Source organism: Saccostrea cucullata, unplaced genomic scaffold (assembly GCF_032062105.1).
Source record: "Saccostrea cucullata isolate Sc308-1 unplaced genomic scaffold, CSIRO_AGI_Scuc_v1 ctg5086, whole genome shotgun sequence".
In the NCBI taxonomy this organism is placed as follows: Eukaryota; Metazoa; Mollusca; class Bivalvia; order Ostreida; family Ostreidae; genus Saccostrea; species Saccostrea cuccullata.
In genome coordinates this window covers 32158-52512 of record NW_026918621.1, presented here as the reverse complement: position 1 = coordinate 52512, position 20355 = coordinate 32158, and the positions used below count along the sequence as shown (strand labels likewise).

Genomic DNA, 20355 nt, shown 5'->3' with positions numbered 1-20355 from the left:
ACTGATTATAGAATTTATCTATCATGAGGAAGTATGGCCTATGGAATTACATGTAAAACCCAACAAAGCCTTCCCTTGTTACTTCATGAAAACTAATTCAATTAAACAAAATATTTGTATATCATTGTACCTTTCTGATGTATAAGGAGTCATGTATGAGGTTGGAGACAAAGAGTTCCACGGCTACAGGGGGCGTGGGTACATCATGTCTCAGTAATAGTGTTAACAGTTCTACAGCGTACTGACTGAACTTCCACATCCTAGGTCATACAAATGGTAAAACATGTTAGATTTTATTCGTTAGCTGATGTTTATCAAGAAAAAAAAATATTGAAAATGTGGAATACACCCATCTAAATTTTTAAACAAAACTAACACTAACTTTTGAAATCACAAATGCAAGTACTTACAATGTTCCACCTTTCACTAATGCCACAAGGTCTTCCACGATTTTTACATACATCCTGCCAAATAAAAAAATCAAATCAAATAAGCAAATTCTTCCAATCAATTATAAAAAAATTTAATAAGTGAGCCATTAGATTCAGACAAACCTGTTGTTGGACTCATTGCACTCGTTCTGGAACTCCTCCCCCCACCGGTCGGCCCCCTCAGTCAGTGTGTTAGGATTAGATACAGGAACACCAGAGGACAGTAACTTCTGGGCAGCTTCCAAACAGCTGGAGGTTACCTTAAGAGATAAATCATACGTATTTAGTATAAAATGTAATAATCCTATCTATCAAAAGGGAAAAGTGGGGGCATCCTCACATCATAAATTCTACATGGATATATGCATGATACCTATCACGTAAAAATACACGGATACTCTGCATTAACTATAAGAAGATGCAGAGAAGTTAGTACAGATATCCATGCACAGAAAAGTATGCTAAATAAACATACTTTGATTTCAATTCCTGGACTTTCCAGATTCTTGCTGACTTTAGCTATGATGTCGTCAACGACCCGTAAAATTGATGGCTTCTCTGATTGCTGGGCCTGGACAATGGCTGGCCATAACTGACCAATCACCTCCCAGCTTCTCTTGGTGGCCAGGCATCTCTTACCACTTCCAAGGACCACATACAACACTCCCTACAATGTTAAGGTACTCTCCATTTACTGTACACAAACAATATACATGTATTCCTCCTGACTGTTGAAATTATTACCGATATAATTTTTGTCAAAAGAAATTGGGTTGACCAATTTCAAACAAGACTTGGCTTCCCCTCCTTATCTAAAAGATTGATAAGACCTGTTTCCATACAAGTCAATAATAAACCTAATGAGTGGATAATTTCTCAAAGATCATTATATGTTTTTTGGGCATGTCTTACTTTGACCTGCTTTTTTGGGCATGACTTACCTTGAACTGTTTTTCGGGCGTGTCTTTCTGTATGAGGCTGTCTGAGATCCTGTCCAGCAGGCACCGGTAACAGTAGGGAAAGTTTAGAAAACACTGCATCAGCACTGCCTGTCCCTTCTTCCTCACCTGTCAACAAAACAATAATCAATGAGCTGAAATCACTGGGTCATAAATTTCTGTTTCGATTTTCAAGAAATATCAATAGCCATTAAACAGACTGTGATTGCACCATTTCTCGCTAAACTTCAGTTTAATGTTTCAAGTTTGGGCCAGACCCAAGAAATCAGATCAACTAACTACATGTACATTAGACTTTGACAAGGTATATGTAGCTATCCACAAATTTATTTATCAATGCGTAAGTTTTTTTTCCCAAAAATCGGCTCTCCACAAAAACTGATTCCACCACAGCAATGTGACTAAAAACCTACAATGTACATTGTAAATCACTAGTGCTGTGCGATATTAACGGTTAACCGGTGTATCCCAATTTCGTTCTTCACAATACGTATCGCGGTATTATTTTGTGAATACCAGTTCGGGTTTGATATGATATAAATTGTTACAAAAAGAGTTACAGGTGACTCTCCATCTCTCGAAGTTCAAGGGACCACAAGAAAAGTTCGAGAGATCAGGGGGTTCGAGAGATAGAGTGTAAATAAAATCCGGAATTTTCAGTTCCAATCATCGATGTTCTATTATTATAAATACCGGAAGTATATGTAAATAAAGTAATTTCACGTTTCTCAATCGTATTTTACAGGTAATTTACTATCAAGTTCAAGTGAACATTTATAATCGTATTTCGACTAAATAAAACGAATTCCTTAAGTTTCAACATTTATTTGTTCTTTTATCATGATTGCATGAAACCAGAATAGCAATTGTCGGTTTGGCTATTCCGCGGCTTGATCGGGTCCTTCACCAGTGTTCACCAGATGTTTTTAATCGGTATTCAGTCCTTGAGAAAGGAATTTCTTGTGCGATATTTGCAATACTAGGATTATGTAGACTCCAAAAAAAGTTCATAGTCTTTGGAAACTTAATAAATCGAACGTCTATAAATTATTTTCTAAAAATTATCGTCTCGGTTTTAAGTCAAAAATAAGTTGTGAATTCGTTTATTATTTACCAATATAATAACCAATTAATTATATCAACACACAGATGACCCACATGTGTAGTGTCATTTATGTAAACACCCAATTAACACCTCCATCCCAGCCCCAGGCGTTCAGTGTTTTCCAGGTAAGTCCAGGGCGTGAAGTCAAGGCTGCATCAATTTTACGCTTGATTGGCGTGTATACGCGCGCAATCAAAACTTTGAGAGATAGAGGGTAAAATTCAATGAAATGTGTGTAACGGGACCCATGTTTTGGTTCGAGAGATAGAGAACTTCGAGAGATAGAAGTTCGAGAGATCAGGAGTAAATTTGCTTAGTTATATAGAGGGAAAAAACGGGACCGGAAGTTCACTTTGAGAGATCGAGAACTTTGAGAGATTGGAGTTCGAGCCATCGACAGTCACCTGTATTTGCCCTTTTCAAGGTAAAATATGGCGGCAAGCGATGTGAAGTGTGAATAGAAACCACAGACATGTCTCTCTCAGAAATGAAACGACAACAAATGTTACATAAAACCCCTTCATGTTAAAGCTCAATCTGAATATTACAACTTAATTGAATTCAACAAGTTAAATTGTGCCACAAAAAACTTATCTTGCCACTTGCGCTGACAAAACACGATCAGACAATTGTAATATCAACTCGAGAATACATGTAATTTGCGATTGTGTTTTCATTTCACCTTGACGAAAAGCAAAAAAATTATTAAATATTTATATCGTGATATATTGCAATACAAAATATAATATTGCAATATATCGCGATATGATTTTTGAGTTGCGATACCCAGCACTATAAATCACTAGAGATCACCCACCTCAGCATATTTACTGACAGCCAAGTTGTAAAGGTCACACAGAATGTCCTGGTGATGGTCTGTGTAACCAGAGAGTCCGTACAGCATCCTCATCTGTCCAAATACATACATATAATGAAGTATAATTCATCCTAGCTGCAATCATGAAGCTCTCTCCATATTTATTTTTATTCCGGGCAGGGATGAAAAATTGTACACTGCTACACTATTACAGCTAACGTCACTTAAAGTCAAAATTTGAATTTTCTCACATAGACTTTTCAAGATCAAATGTAACATGTCTTTAGGAACCTTTTAATTAATTGCTTTCATGACAATAATTTAGCTACACAGTAAGAGTCCAGAATTCCTACCTCTTGTTGTAGAACAACTCTGTCTACTAGTAAGGCTCGGATGTGTTTCCTTCTATCCCGCATCTACAGAAAAAGTCATCCAAAACAACAGTACTTTTATACAGATACATAAATGTACATGAATTAATTCACTGCTAACAGATTTTTCTGCTTTACAGGTATATAGTACAGGGATTTAATCAATTAATTTATTATCTATAGGTTTCAATGTTACTTTTCTTTACAAATAATTCATGTGACAAAATTTTAAAAACAATTTAATCAAATAACAAACCTTATCCTCTAGAGCATCTTTTACAGAATGTAGACTCTTCCATCGAGCATCAAAGTCCTGTTTACTAGCACCATAGAAAAATAAGATGGTCTCATAGATCTGTAAAGAAAACAAGAATATTCAGCACAGAAAAAAGAGTTAAGTATGGAACGGTTCATGGATATTTCATAAAGAAAACTGACAGCCAGGTTTACAAAAGCATTCCAGAACAGGAGTTTAATCTACAACTCACTCAAAAGTTAGACAAGAATAAGTTGTCCAAATGACCTTAGGTCAAGGTCAGAAACATTGAATCATAGACAATGTATGCACATGTATTATAAATTGAGGTAACAAGGGTACAAACACTACCAAGCTTTGAACAAGAAGGTCTGGGCAGATGCCTGGACAGACATATATTCCCTGTTTAATTTTTTGATTAAAAATAAATGGCTGAACAATAATGGACATCAGTACCTTGATCAGTTTGGACAAGCTCTTTGTGTCGTCCTCTGTGCACTCCATCAGGTAGTCTGGTAAGAGAAATTCAGTTTTTAAACATTTTTTTAATTTGCTGGAGAATAAAACTTAAACATTTATTTCCTCATTTAAAATTAAATTGAAAAGTCTTTCAATGAACAGAAATCCCTACTTACTCAGCAAATGTTTCATGGCTTTCACGACCTCCAGCCTTAAGTTAGCACCTTTATACTGAATTTCTAACAAAAAATAAAATGTAAAAAATTGATTATAAGGAGATATTCTGTATCTTAATGGAATAAAAACAAACAAATGTTTGATCTTATCAAGATGTTGAATACTGGTATATATGTTTTGTAAACTGTTTATAAAGGCTTACCTATTAATTCTTTCACAGATGAAACATGAAATCGATCCAATGGAACTTGTGTTTTAACATTCAGACTGGATCTAGAAAATATAGGAAACAAGAGGCCCATGGGCCACATCGCTCATCTGAACACTGTGGCTAAGAAAAAGTAGAAACTCGTTTATTTATTGTAAAGTTTAAATCCAAAAGTAGTCCCATGACCAATCATGGATTTGCTATTTTTTTAGAAAATGATTTTTAAAGAGTTTTCCTATATATATATTTAAAAACTTTGGTCGGCCATTTTGGCCCCGCACTACCCCCGGGGATCATGATTTGAACAAACATCTACACTACCTGAACATACTTCCATATAAATATGATGAATTATGGCTTTGTCATTCTTGAGAAGAAGATTTTTAAAGAATTTTCCTATATATTTCTATGTAAAACTTTGCTCGGCCATTTTGGCCCCGCCCTACCCCCGGGGGTCATGATTTAAAAAAGTAAAATCTACACTACCTGAACATGCTTCTATATAAATATGATGAGTTATGGCTTTTTCATTCTTGAGAAGAAGATTTTTAAAGAATGTTCCTATATATTTCTATGTAAAACTTTGGTCGGCCTTTTTTCAGGCAATCAAACCCCCGGGGGTCATGATTTGAACAAACTTGAATTTACACAACCGGAGCATGCTTCCATATAAATATGATGAATTATGGCTTTGTCATTCGAAAGAAGAAGATTTTAAAAGAATTTTTCTATATATTTCTATGTAAAACTTTGGAATATATTTATTATGGCCTTAAGATAACAGATACTTTTTGGATGTAACAGTTACTTTTTCAGTTAACAATTACACTTCATGCTTCCATATAAATATGATGAATTATGGCTTTGTCATTCTTGAGAAGATTTTTAAATAATTTTCCTATATATTTCTATGTAAAACTTTGGTCGGCCATTTTGGCCCCGCCCTACCCCCGGGGATCATGATTTGAACAAACTTGAATCTACACTGCCTGAGCATGCTTCCATATAAATATGATGAATTATGGCTTTGTCATTCTTGAGTAGAAGATTTTTAAAGAATATTCCTATATATTTCTATGTAAAACTTTGGTCGGCCATTTTGGCCCCGCCCTACCCCCGGGGGTCATGATTTGGACAAATTTGAATCTACACTACCTGATGATGTTTAATGGCCCTAAGTTTCATCTTTCCTGGCACAGTGGTAAAATACTGAAGATTTTTAAAATACTGCCACCAAAGTTGGATAAAACTTTAAAGCAGTTTCATTAATTCCAAAAATTTCCCCTGTAGAGGGCGTGGCCCTTATTGTGAAGCAAACCTGATCATCCCCTTCACCCATGGATACTTTGTGGCAAGTTTGGTTGAAATTGGGTATTACCATTAATTATCTTAAGTAGTCTGATTCTCTTTATGTGAAATTTAAAGAGAATACCTAGTATAGATCACCATAAACTAAATTCAACAGCTTCAACAAAGTTTTTCAATTGAAATCATTTATATTTTGTGATATAGCTAAAAACATACAAACTTTCATTTATATACCTAAAAAGAAAGGTCACTGAATTAATCTTTGCTCTGTAGAAGCTCTAAACATATTGATAACTTGGTACATCAATCAATGGACCATGATTGTGAGGAAAGTGCAGCCCCCGCCCCTATAGGACTCCATGTGGCTTAGTCTCCGTAACAACTCCTCCCTGTTAAATCAAAAAACATACATAAAATCAAATCCACAAATTTATTAAAAAAGAAAAATCTTTTACAATTCACAAATCTTTGAAAAAAGCCCCAAGAATGAGGATATACTGTGAAAAAAATGCTGAATGGACTTTAATTATGAGGTTATTCTCACTTGTCAATCTGATTTGATGAGAATGACACGGGCGTCTCTAATTCTGGCCTGTAGTATATGGTCCAAAGAGACAAGTGCAAAATGTGGTGGACATGATAGGACATGGACCAGACTCAGTATATCCATATCACCAGGTATAGCCCAGTCCTGTAAAAGCAATGAACTCATTGTCAGTGCTAATAACAAATACCCTTATACAAAATGTACATGTATATGTCATCACAGATATCAAAATACCAACTTACACCAGTGCCCATTTACATGAAATTTTAAATATTCCTTTAACAATTTATATATTTTTTCTGCTGCAACATTTTCATTTAATGGCAGCAAACAAATAGATTTAAATGTGGAAGTCATTAACACATTAAAAGGCAGAATAAAAAAATATAAGTAATTGATATATAAATTATTCCTTGATTAATTTTTTACATTAAGAGCTCACATAGACATTTTAATTAAACACTTGTAATCTTTTTTGCAAAAAGATTTTGAAGGTTTAGTGTGTACCTCATCAACTGACATTTCGTAACCTGGAGACATTTAAGGTGAAGGACATCTGTAGTAGTCTCAGCTGATATACAATGGAATTACCCCATTACTTATGGACAAGCTGGAGGCATTTCATGTTCCAACAGGGGGAAATTACTGTATGATGTCAAAAGAACTAAATGTTCACATGTTATATGCCTAAACAAATAAGAATCTGTGTTGATCACCAAATTTACATGAATCATTATTACAAAATGTTCCTCTGTTTTGTATTCCTCATCTACAACAAAAAAAAAATAACTTTAAATATGTCATTTCTTAATATTTCATTATGGAAACAGTAATGCTCCTTCATATATTAGAAAATGTCTCTTGCAGGTAAAAAAAAAACTTTTTTAACTTTCCCTCTGTAGATAGTGCTTTTAAATACTACAGTTTCAACAGAACATTAACTTGTTTCTGAGTCGAATGGAGATTGGTCCAGAGAAACTGATAGAGAGCCTGGAGAAAGGGAACCAAACACTTTTTTGTGATCAATTTTGACACTATTAGATGTATAAAACATACATCAACTTCAAAACAAGCATGATCTTGATGATCCTAAACTTTACATTATCTTTGTTCTCTCACAAAATGGAGGTAAAAACTTTTCCATGTAGTGATTTGCCTCAACTAGTGTTGTCACGATGATCGATTTATAATCGATGATCACAAAGGCTGTAAATATATACAATCATATAAGATTTAAACAATCGATTAATCGGTGTATTTCAGCACATATCTTTTTATAGTTTTCTCAACTTTTATTTCAAAAACAGGCTCTTGTTATCAAAATATATATCTTCCAAGTGTTGTCCTTCAATACCTATTTTAAAATACATGTACTTAAAATGTGACTTAAAATAAATCAAAAGATAATGATATTTGTATTTCTAAAATGAAGAAACTAAACTACAATATACAATGTATATTCTTTTCCTATCTATTTGGAGATATGGAAAAAAATTATTTCATGAGAATGCAAGGATTTGTGAATATTAAAGTCATTATAACAGTTTAAAAAAGTAATTTTACCATATATATTTTAGATGATCAGTAAATTAAAGGTGATCTGTCAATGCTCCACTTTTTGTTCAGGCCAAGTAATTCCTAATCATCAAAAATCTGTATGCCTACTGAAATTGTTCTCAAACTGCATATATACTGTTAGAATTTCGATCTGTACAATGCACCTTAACTTACATTATTTAACAATAAAATTCTAAATTTTATAAAATCAAATGCCTATTTTATGCAAAGGGTTACTGATTCGATTATTGGCCGATGATCAGTTGGTTAGGGTGAACCGATGCTACCGATTAATCGATTCTGATTTTCAACCGATTTAACAAGATCAATAAAGATTTTAAACATCTCGATTTATAGGTAGTTACATGTACATTTGAAGGTTACTTCTGGTAGCACACTATTCCTTAAACTATCAGTATCTTATTGAAATAAATGCACACTCAATTACTAAAGAAACATGTTCAAGCTCAAACGTATACTTCTCAATGAATATGAAGACAGGTCAGATTTTATTATCAGTTGCAAAATGAGAAACAAATAAACTTTCTACTTTCTGCCTTAAGTTTGTGTTTTGATTTATAGGTAGGATTCATAGAAAGTTTGTGTTTTTGAATACTATACATACTTCAGAAAGGTCATCCCTGATGAAGACAGCTTCTGAGCAATCAACAATGGGAACCTGGGCCACAAAGGTAGAGATCATCTGGAAGGTGACGAGGCACTTCTTGAAGTCATTGGGGTCGATTCCCGGAAGAGCGAGGTTCAGAAGAGGGAGGACGTGAGAACGGCCCTCCGGGTACCACCTCCTGGCACTCAGCATTGGGCGGGACACCGCCACCACACAGTTCATACAGGCGATCAGGCGGTGGGGCTCTATCAGATTCTCCATAGCTGGGTACATCCTATTGGTGGATTAGAAAAATATCTTACTTTAATAATTAAAGAGATAAAGTATATATAGTGCAAAACATTTGAAAACTAACTAAATTAAAAACGATCATACATGTACTAGTAAATATACTGTATACAGGGTAATTTTTGCCCTTTCACATTTAGAATTAAGTTTGCCATATATTTAATTAGCCAAGAGATATTTTTGCATTACATATATTATACTGTTTATTTTGAATTCACCCAGTTTTAATTTCGTCCATTTCCAATGAGGGAGATAGGGACGAAAATTTCCCTGTATACAGTATTAACTTAGAACTTTATGGTTTTTAAATTCTATACATCCCATTCTAATATAAATATGAAATATTCTTTATACGAAAGTCTCCATTTTTATCTCCATTTTCATGTGATTCTGTAAGTAAACTTTAGTTCAAATCAGATATAAAACAAGATTTAAATAAGTACATGTACAGGTAAAGATGAAAACCAAATATGAAATCATACTTCTCTAACAAATCTGGAATGATAAGCTCGGGCCTCATGTTGGAGAGGTGTCTCAGCGCCACGGCTGAATCGTGACTGCCGTATTTACTGAACATTGATACAGACACCACGGGCTGCATGCTCTTAACAAATCTGGTGATCTCCGAATCCTTCAGCTTATGGTCTGCTGGAATCTCTGTAAGCCAGTCCTTCTTCTTGTACCTTTCTCTAAAAAATAATATTGTACACTGTAAAGATATTTTAATTTCGGAAAGTTCCACATTGTTGTATTTTTATCCATCTTAAAATTAATTCATAAACTCTTTTGCAGAGTTATGTGCCCTTTATTAAATAAATAACCCTGAGGATTAAAATATGGGCTAAAATTAGAATCTGAAGAAAAAATTCTTTTCTTGGAATTAAGTGTACTTTTTAGTAAAAATACCTGTGTATTCTCTTCACCACCAGTTTTGGAAAATTCATTAAAAGACCACTCAGCTTTATCTGAAAAATGAACACATTTTTATTAGAAGGATACTTTTCCTCACTTTTATGGAAAATAAATCTGTAACTTTCTGCAGGATGAACTTACGTTCCACTTTCCAAGATTTGAAGGATGAAAAAATGACTGCAGAGCCTTGAAGAAGCTGTCAATGTGATCCTGAACTAAACTACCACTGGGTCCACCCTGCAATGAACAGTCATACAATAACTTGAAATACTCTCCTTCTGAAGAGGAAAGGGAGACAATTGCTGAATTATTGAGGGAAAATCTTACCATCATGGACACTATCCAGGTGACAGTGGCACCAATGTCATACGTATTGTTGGAGCGGCCTACTTGTACTTTTTGCATACCCACTGGCAGATTGAAACTCCTCATGAAGCGATTAAAAACCTGGATACAAATATTAAATATTGTGCCACAATCTTATTGATTTCCAAAAATTAACAGAAAGTAATCGTTATCTTATCATAGGATTCTAAAAAGCTAAAAGCTTACCATGGAAACATGTGGGGACCAGTCAATATAGCCAATGGTGTCATGTGCCAGTCGTGCAAACAACCTTACCAAACCCTAGAACGGAATGTTCACCATAATTTTAAAAATTGTATAACATAAAATTTTTTTTATTGCAATAAGATTTTTTGATTTCAGAAGGAAAGACCTTTGCTTTCTATTTAGTGGAATTTTCCAGTACATTGAGTATATCAAGCCTAACAAAATACGAGTCCAAATACTGAATTTTAACGAAACTCACTGTTAAGTGTTATTCGCTTTTGGAAAATAACTGTATTCAAGGAAATTTTTTTACCCTTTTACCGATTCAATATTGGACAAATTTAAAACAGGGAGAATACAGAGAAGATTTCATAATCTCTTAAACACAACTGTCTCTGGGCACATTCAAAATGGGGCAAACTTGCTGGAAAGGGAGAAAGCCTCAGAAAGGGCAGATATAATTCTGTACACAGTATTTCTCCTAAATTTAATCTATGTACAGTACTTCTCCTTAACATAAGCAATAACTTACCGCCTCCCATGTAGGTGCATTCTGGTAAGAGTGCCACATGTTTAGAAACTCATCCAGCCACAACCTGGAAGAAAGTTTACATATACATAGAGCTGGCATTTTTAAAATTCATCTTAACTTCATATAAACAAAAATTTCATTATGTCTACAAAAAAATTTAATTATGTCTACAACAGATCAAAAGTCAATGGTTATACAAATAACATTTTTCCATGATGAAGATCAGTTTATCTTACAATTTATATTCATATTTTAGCCCTAACTTTTTCAGATTAATTTGGAAAACATCTCCATCTTCCAGATATGTGAGTGTTTAATTGAAGGAAAAAAGGGACCCTGTCAAATTTCAAGTCACAGAGGTGTAACATTATTTTCAATAGCTTTGTTTCATTAGAATTAAAAAATTTTATTAGGGGATAAGGTTTAATTAAAAAAAGCTTTCTAAGCTGACATTTAGGTTTTAGAAATCTAATGTACATGTATCATATGATATTAACATACAGGAACATTTGTTTACATTGCTGTTTACATCGTGATAGCATTCCAGTTGTTTACAAGGTGACTAAACTCACTTGAATCCTTTAGCATGGTTTTCAGGAAGTAGATCGGTTGGCAAGAAATATTCGAAGTAGTGAATGGCCTTTATGTTGGTCACGTCAAATGGACAGAGCAGTGGTCGCCATTCATCCAGCATTTCCTGAGTGGCTGAGAGTGGGAAATAGCTAAAAATAAACCAAGGTGTAAATTTATCATATTTATTAGATGCACCTCTATTTATTCAGTGTATTTCTGCATGTAAACTCACATGAACTGGCATAATCTTCATCCATCAAGCGCTTATTTTTTAATGTTTTAATTGTCAGACAAATGAACTCTTCAAAAAGTTTACTACCTTGTAATATCCTTGTTCTTGTTTTGATAAAATTAATAATCCTTCTGATTAGCACAAAATACTCTGTTGAAGATGTTCATTGTTTTTCATGAATTATAACATTACAAATACATCTTATTTCATGACTATGAACAACATTTAATGTTTCAATAAAATCCAGTGTCGAATGTCAAGGCAGAGAAACTTACGTCCTACAGTAGTTAACAAGGTTCTTCAAATCGTGCTCCATATTGCTAAAAGAAAATAAAAAAAACAGTTCAGTGTGGAAAACAAATTGTACAATGATATTTCCTTGTTAAAATCTTCTTATCTATTTATCACTGAAGCAATTGTCCTTTATAGTTATATAACTTACTGTGGAAATAACTGCAGTCCATGATGTTCGTATGGGGAGTAAGCTACGTTTTCTACCAGCTGATAAATAGGTTTCCATGGCAATTCTAAATCTTCACGTGTCAACAGTTTTTGTTTCCTGTAAAATATAATTTATTAAACAATATTATTTTATAACATAACTGAATACATATGCATAAACTTGACAATTTCTTTACATTCAAGTGAAAATAGAACATGTAATACAAAATCTGCAAGTTATGAAATATGCACTTACACTGAAGTTTTATAACCCCCCCCCCCCCAAATAATAAAAAAAAACAAGAGGCCCAAGGGCCAAAGGAACCACTGAGCACATGGGGCTTGACATATTTCCAAATTTTGCAAATTTTATGATAAAATGGTTGATTAACACCAAAGAGCAAATTTCAAAGCATTAATTTATATATATCCCTATGTAAAACTTGGGTCCCCCCCCCCTTCACCCCCACCCCGGGGGGCATAAAAAAACTAACCATTTTGCTAGGTGCATTTTTCTTCATCATGAGTATATATATTCCTGGATCAGTGGCATAAAACACAGGAGCAAGGAAAGAATTTCCTATATATTCCTATGAAAAATGCATTTTCACTATATAACCAACTAGAATCTACACTACCTAACACCACATGAACCCCTGACCCAGTGGTTCTGGAGAAGAAGATTTTTAAAATTTTTCTTATATATTTTGTAAAACTGATTTTGGCACTCTTGATCAACATAACTATTTAATTACATAGTTTATTTAATACCCAGAAGCAGAGAAGAAGATTTTTAAAGATTTTTGCATATATTCACTATATAAAAATTGGGTCAATAGGGCCCCGCCCTAACAACAAATTTGACCCCTAACCCTGGGGTCACAAAATTCACAATTTTGAAAGAGGCATTTTTCTTATATATTCCTATCATAACTATGTGCTTGGTTAGTTTATTTAATACCTAGGAGCAGAGAAGTTTCAGATTTCCAGAAGAATAAATGATTTTCACTATATATTCCTATGTAAAAATTGGGTCAATAGGGCCCCACCCTAACACCTATTTGAACCTTAAATTTACCTGACCCTGGGACCTATTCCACATGAGTAAAATTCACAATTTTGGAGAAGAAGACTTTTAAAAGATTTTTCCTATATATTCTATGTACTTAGTTAGTTTATTTAATACCCAGAAGTAGTCAAAGAATAAATGCATTTTCACTATATAACCACATGAGTTTCATCTTTCCTGGCCCAGTAACAAGATTTTTAAAGATTTTTCCTATATATTCCCTGACCCTGGGGCCATAAAATTCACAATTTTGGAAGAGGCACTCTTGTTCATCATAACTATGTGCTTAGTTAGTTTATTTAATACCCAGAAGTAGAGAAGAAGATTTTTTAAAAATGATTAATTTTTAACAAATTCATTTTCACTATATGAAAAGGGTGTGGCCCTTCCCTAACAAACTTGAACCCCTTCACCCTGGGATACTTTGTGCATAAAATTCACAATTTTGGAAGAGGCAAATCTGAAAAGTGCTCATCATAACTATGTGCTTGGTTAGTTTATTTAATACCCAGGAGCAGAGAAGAAGATTTTCAAAGAATAAATGCATTTTCACTATATAATCTATATAGCCATACAAAACATCTAAGGATACCCCAAAGGTTTCCTGGGGCCAAATTTAATTTGAATTCTCACAATTGTTAAATGTATATATCATCAAAGCTTGTTATTACATTCATGCCAACAGTTTGCCTGCTTGATGTCCAGGAGTAAAATTATTAAGATTTTTAAAGATTGCATTTATATTTTATAAATCAACGGTTTTGTGCCCCTCTCACCCCCCAGGCCCCAAGATTGAACTTTAAAACCGTATCTCAGGACCATTTAAATGTTACAATTTTTCTTTCCCCTTCACCCATAGATGCTGTATACCAAATTTGGTTGAACACACATTGGTTTAGTGGTTTTCAGAGAAGAAGCTGAAAATGTTCAAATGTTAACACACGTCTGCACGACAGTACGAAAAACCCATTCCACACACTGACACACGACGACACCTTGGAGATTCAACGGATAGCAATAGGTCACCTGAGTTACTCAGGTGACCTAAAAATTAAAAAAACAGTTCAGTGTGGAAATCATATTGTACATTGATATTTCCTTGTTAAAATTTTCTCATTCATTTATCACTGAAGCAATTGTCTTTCACAGAAAAATATAACTTACTGTGGAAATAACTGCAATCCATGATGTTCATATGGGGAGAAAGCGTAAGGCCTATTTTGGATGCTAATTTCGTTAGCTGATAAATAGGTTTCCATGGCAATTCTAAATCTTCACGTGTCAACAGTTTTTGTTTCCTGTAAAATATAATTCATTAAACAATATTATTTACAATGTAGCAATATACATATGCATAAACTCTGATAATTACTTTATAGTCAAGTGAAAACAGTAATACAAAATCTGCAAGTTATAAAATATACTTTGAAGTTTGTCACAGTGATTTATTGCCCCCCCCCCCAAAAAAAAAAAATCAAACTTAAAAAACATTCATGTGTTAGTGTTTAATAATCAAAGAATTTTTCATACAAAAAGCTTCTCTTTTCTTCCATATTTGATAAACCATGCAAAAACATCCATAAAGGGGGATAACTTTTATAAGTTGTGAATCAATTTTATTTAAACATTTCATCATCTTCAACTTACTTCAGCAAGGCAACCAGCTGGGTTGCAAACTTAGGAACCAATGAAAGCTCGAGGTCAGGAATGGTTGTCAATTCAAACAACAGCTTGATGAACAGAATATGATCCTCCTTGGAGAATTTCATTCCATACAAACGGATGTATCTGAAACAAGTAAAATTTCCAATATAAGATATGAACCAACATATTAATGATATTAAATAAGGGCATTCCACTTGGGATAATAAATTTAGAGCACATGTTGCAAAGATGTTAAAACAGTGATTGCACAGAGCATCCACTTAATCATTGATTACTTCGGATTGAACTAGATGGATGTTAAATGTTTACATGTATGATGAAACATTTAAAGCAACTACTGTTGTTTTGCTGGTTAAGTTCGTTTGTCAATAATGACCTAATTAGGAAGAATAATCTAAATGATTCTCAGTTACAGTTGCTACATTGCAACCAATAGTTGCAATGTAGCAAATTAAAATGGATCGATCCACTCAAATAAAAAATTGAAGAATCCATATCAACTGCCCTAAAGAGCAGGTTTTAATTATTATTAGACTGAAAGGTGTATTGTAGAAACTCCAAGAAAAAAATTCAAGCATATATCTTAGAGGAATCATTACTTGATAGAATCGAGTCAAAGGCCCCTCATGGCCGGGAAATTATAATGAAAACAAAGGTTTAAGCGAGGATGGGTTCAAATTGACATCCTCCCATGTGTTTTTATGGTATAACATATATAATTTAAAATATATAATGATTGATTTAAACGCAGAAGCAGGCCCCTGTGGTCTGTAGAACAATATAATTTTACCGATAGTTCAGTATGTTCTATCAAATGACCAACACAGTTTTGCATACGCTGAATACAGACTAATGAAGTGGGTCCTATTTGTTAATTGACTTGTACCCTTCATGGGGCTTGAATAGCTAAACAATTTTTTAATTTCTTCAAATATAAAATGTTATCTCTAAATCTTGTTTCAAACAGGATGTACCAAAACTATTCTACTGACTGGTTACTGCATCAAATGTCAAACTGCATTGACTTCTATCATTTTTTTTCACGTTACAACTTTGATACTACCTGGTCAGCTGTCCAACCCAAAAAGTAGCTCCTACTTTCACGTCTCTTAGCAGAACGGCCTTTGCCAGATTTCCTTTGATTTCTGCTAAGGCTGCATTAGATTCATCGTCTATATTTTCCGCATACGGTAAAAACTTATTGTAGATTTTATCCTTTTGAGGCTTGAAGCCTAAAGCCTCCTCTCTGGTATCCATCTTATGAAATAATCCCAAATTTGCTAATTCAACATGACATTGCTCTACGAAAGTCTCTATATTCTATGTCACGTACAAAAATTGTTTCGTTTATCTTGATTGGTCAAGTTCCATTTTTCGACCAATCAACGTCTCCCTTTTATTTTTTATTCGGAAGAGCACTCGGAATATGTTCGGTAAATTTCGGCAGCTTTCGGAACCAAGGGCAGAGAACCAGCATTGACATCAACTTTCACTTTGACAACGGTTTGTTTTCTGCTAAGAAAATGGCTTTCCAGAGGTCTATTTCAGTTGATTTTGAACTATGTGGAAATGTTCAAGGTATGATTTTTTTTGTATAATCCAACAATTCATCAAATAGTAAATATATATAGAGATGCAGAAAAAGTTGGATTTTTTTTTTTTATTTTTCTCTCTTTTCTTGGAACAAAATGTGATTTTTTTATTTGCATTTTTTGTTTGTTTTATATGTATATTTACATCTTTTTCATTTTGGTTTACTTTTTCCTTCTAGGTGTTGCAATGAAACCTGTAAGTAAATTATGAATTAACTAATAAGTGAATATTTTTGCTGGAAGTGTAAGATGTGTAAGATATTCTACTGATTGAAACTTGTATTTAGTAAAGCTGGTCTCTTCAAATGAAAAAATTATATTCTTGATAGAAAATTTTAATTGATTTATTATACAGAGTTCAAAACATAAAGAAACCAGAATAAAAGTTAAAAATTTAAAGTTACATGTTGATTGTGTAAATACTTCTTATTAACATTATAAAATCCATGTTAACTCCATTTTCTCTCATACCCATGTTCATGCACATTCTAATGCCTTCTTAATTGTATGATTGCACATTTTATTATTTGACAGTACACCTATGCAGCAGCTAACAAATTGGGAGTTGTTGGGAACATGATGAATACAGAGAAGGGGACCATCAGAGGCACACTACAGGGGAACAGGGGTCAAGTCGAGAGCATGTCAGTATTCATTTCATTTATACCATTATTACATCTACCATGATTACATTAACAATTATTGCATTACCGTTATTACACTTAGTACTATTATTACACCTACCATAAATTAATTACGTTAACCATTATTACATGTGGTCTACATATACCATGATTACTTACCTACTTATGCCTGCTACCCCTTTTGGGGCATAGGCTGCCATTCTTTTGACGTCTGCCTCCAAACCTCTCCATCAGGTGTTCTTTGGCCTCCCTCTCTTACGTTTTCCTTGGGGGTTCCAGGATAGGGTTTGCCTTGTGATGTTTTTATGTGGCTTGTGTAGAGTATGCCGTATCCACCTCCACCTTCTCTGCATTATTTCTGCTTTTATAGGGGCTTGGTTTGTTCTTAATTGGCACAGATTGGTGTTTCTTATTTATTATAATTATTTTGTCGGGCCATCTAACCTGGAAGATGCGTCTCAGACAAGAGTTGACAAATGTCTGTATTCTGTTTATTGTGGCAACAGTCATCCTCTATGTCTCGGAACCAAAGAGAAGCACAGCCTTGACATTTCTGTTAAAAAGCCTAACTTTGGTGCATGTTGTTATTCCCTTGGTCTTCCAGATGTTTTCAAGTTGCAAGAATGCTACTCTGGCCTTTCCTATTCTTGCTTTTATGTCAGCTTCTGTTCCTATATCATGATTACATTTACCATAATTACACTTATCAATTATTACATTTATTGTTTTAAAATTTACCCAGGGTCTTCCCTGACAATTGGATAGTGGGAGTGCAGCATAAAAAAGTAGAAAGGAGTCTGGGGTTCATCTTCTAACAGGGGGAATTGTTTAATTCGTTGCTTAACTCGTTGAAGGAGAATACGAGAATAAATTAGGGGATATTACATCATTATAGCCAGGGAAATTACCCCTGCCCACGGGTGTAAGGGACAACCCTGCTGACCATAATAACACATACCATTATAACATTTACCATTACATGTATTACAATGTACATTATACAATTATTTAATGCCTGAGCAGTCAATAGACCAGAATATTTTTCCCGAGGTGCAGGGAACAGCTCAGTGTGTTCTATTGCCCGAGGCCAGCGGCCGAGGGCAATAGAACACACTGAGCTGTTCCCTGCACCGAGGGAAAAATTTTCTGGTCTATTGACTGCTCACTAGGCATTAAATAATTGTTTTATTACCTAATCTTATTTTCCGTATTATAAGTGTTCACAATTGTATATTCGGAACAGAAGGTTCCCGTACCATATTGTAAAATGTATACCTAGATATGGTGCATCTGTAATATTAATTAAAGATTGATTGTATAGATATTGTTTACATTCCTCTCGAAAATTTTTCGCTCTTATGGAGACACCACCATTTCCAGGTGGAGAGGGACCTTTTTCGTGCCAGCAGAGAACCTACTGATACACGGGATCTCGGTTTATAGGTCTCACCGAAGGATCAGTCTCAACGTCGGTGTATTAATTAAAGTAACTCTGATTAAATAAAATACCCGAACATTGAAATCATACAATTTTTAAAACCAATGTCGAAAGATGTTTACCATGTCTGTGCATTGTTACAAACAACTAAATTCAAAACCTGGATTGTTATTTTTCCGAAATAAGTTACCAGTCAATAGAACGCGCAGTCTATTGACCGGTCAATAGAACGCGTTTCTATTGACCGGTCAATAGATCGGTTTGAAAAGAGAAGAAAAACTGAAAACACATACAGAATAGTATACAATTATTTAATGCCTGATCAGTCAATAGACCAGAATATTTTTCCCGAGGTGCAGGGAACAGCTCAGAGTGTTCTTTTGCCCAAGGCCAGCGGCCGAGGGCAATAGAACACACTGAGCTGTTCCTTGCACCGAGGGAAAAATTTTCTGGTCTATTGACTGCTCAGGCATTACATAATAGTTTTATTACCTAATTTTATTTTCTGTATTAAGTGTTCACAACTGTTTATTCAGTACAGAAGGTTCCCGTACCATATTGTAAATGTATACCTAGATATGGTGCATCTGTAATATAAATTAAAGATTGATTGTATAGATATTGTTTACATTCCTCTCAAAATTTTTTCACTCTTATGGAGACGCCACCATTTCCCGGTGGAGAGGGACCTTTTTCGTGCCAGCAGAGCACCTACATCTACACGGGACTTCGGTTTATAGGTCTCACCAAAGGAACGGTCTCTAAAATACCCGACCATTGAAATCATACAATTTTTAAAACCAATGTGGAAAGATCAAATAGGGAGATGATTGTTTACCATGTCTGTGCATTGTTACAAACAACTAAATTCAAAACCCGGATCGTTTTTTTTTTTTCGAAATACGTTACCGGTCAATAGAACGTGCAGCCTATTGACCGGTCAATAGAACGCGCTGTCTATTGACCGGTCAATAGATCGGTTTGAAAAGATAAGAAAAACTGAAAACACATACAGAATAGATGAAAATATTAAAGCTCTAATAAAACAACAAAATTCACTTGATTAGGTAATAATTACCATTATTAAAATACACTGAAAATCCAGGGGAACAAGAGACAAATAGAGATCAAGTAAATTGTCTTTACACTTACATGTACTATTGTTACACTTCACATTATTACACTTATAATCATGATTAAACTAACCACTATTCATCAAGACCCTCTTTATGGTATTATGTATCATCCAAGTCACTTTTAGGATTTTTTTCAGCAATGCATGCAGATCAGTATTGTAACATTAAAAATATTTTTCTAACTGGCTTTAAATTTTGTACAATAGGAAAAAATTCCTGGTTTGCAGTGGTAGTCCATATTCCTCTGTCACCAAAGCAAACTTCTACAATGAACACGAGGTTGTGAATCGAGAGTTCTCCAAATTCACCATTGATCCTACTGACTGGTAGACATCACGGACAACAGAAGCTGATCTAGACTGCACATGCTATTGTTTGGAGTGACATTTTCACAAATAGTCTTTCACAATTTTTTTGTTAATATTTATATTTTTATACGTTATCAGTATTATATACAT

At 34.1% G+C, this 20355-nt stretch overlaps 2 protein-coding genes across 2 annotated transcripts in view; one reads left to right on the top strand and one right to left on the bottom strand.

The window, feature by feature from the left end:
* LOC134268730 (proteasome activator complex subunit 4-like) overlaps positions 1–16423 on the bottom strand; it is a 35410-nt gene extending 18987 nt beyond the window's left edge. Inside the window, exons 1-24 of the mRNA XM_062750972.1 lie at positions 16151–16423; positions 15070–15210; positions 12355–12471; positions 12188–12232; positions 11680–11829; positions 11108–11171; positions 10576–10650; positions 10351–10470; positions 10165–10260; positions 10018–10076; positions 9594–9800; positions 8821–9097; positions 7379–7407; positions 4778–4848; positions 4575–4637; positions 4396–4451; positions 3940–4038; positions 3666–3728; positions 3313–3405; positions 1373–1498; positions 907–1098; positions 555–691; positions 411–464; positions 131–260 (exon numbers count right to left, since the gene is read on the bottom strand). Coding sequence (XP_062606956.1) covers positions 131–260; positions 411–464; positions 555–691; positions 907–1098; positions 1373–1498; positions 3313–3405; positions 3666–3728; positions 3940–4038; positions 4396–4451; positions 4575–4637; positions 4778–4848; positions 7379–7407; positions 8821–9097; positions 9594–9800; positions 10018–10076; positions 10165–10260; positions 10351–10470; positions 10576–10650; positions 11108–11171; positions 11680–11829; positions 12188–12232; positions 12355–12471; positions 15070–15210; positions 16151–16344 — 2658 coding nt within the window. The 5' untranslated portion in view covers positions 16345–16423. The remainder of the gene's footprint in view (positions 1–130; positions 261–410; positions 465–554; positions 692–906; positions 1099–1372; positions 1499–3312; positions 3406–3665; positions 3729–3939; positions 4039–4395; positions 4452–4574; positions 4638–4777; positions 4849–7378; positions 7408–8820; positions 9098–9593; positions 9801–10017; positions 10077–10164; positions 10261–10350; positions 10471–10575; positions 10651–11107; positions 11172–11679; positions 11830–12187; positions 12233–12354; positions 12472–15069; positions 15211–16150) is intronic.
* Positions 16424–16528: 105 nt separating this feature from the next.
* Positions 16529–20355, top strand: LOC134268801 (acylphosphatase-1-like). Its single transcript, XM_062751053.1, has 4 exons — positions 16529–16665; positions 16859–16875; positions 17214–17323; positions 20104–20355. Exons 1-4 carry the CDS (start codon positions 16611–16613, stop codon positions 20225–20227), a joined length of 306 nt encoding a protein of 101 aa, XP_062607037.1. The 5' UTR covers positions 16529–16610; the 3' UTR covers positions 20228–20355.

Coding starts and splice junctions, on each gene's coding strand:
- LOC134268801 (XM_062751053.1), top strand. CDS start 16,611: ATGGCTTTCCAGAGGTCTATTTCAGTTGATTTTGAACTATGTGGAAAT. Junction 17,324..20,103: donor AGGGGTCAAGTCGAGAGCAT/GTCAGTATTCAT, acceptor TTTGTACAATAG/GAAAAAATTCCTGGTTTGCA.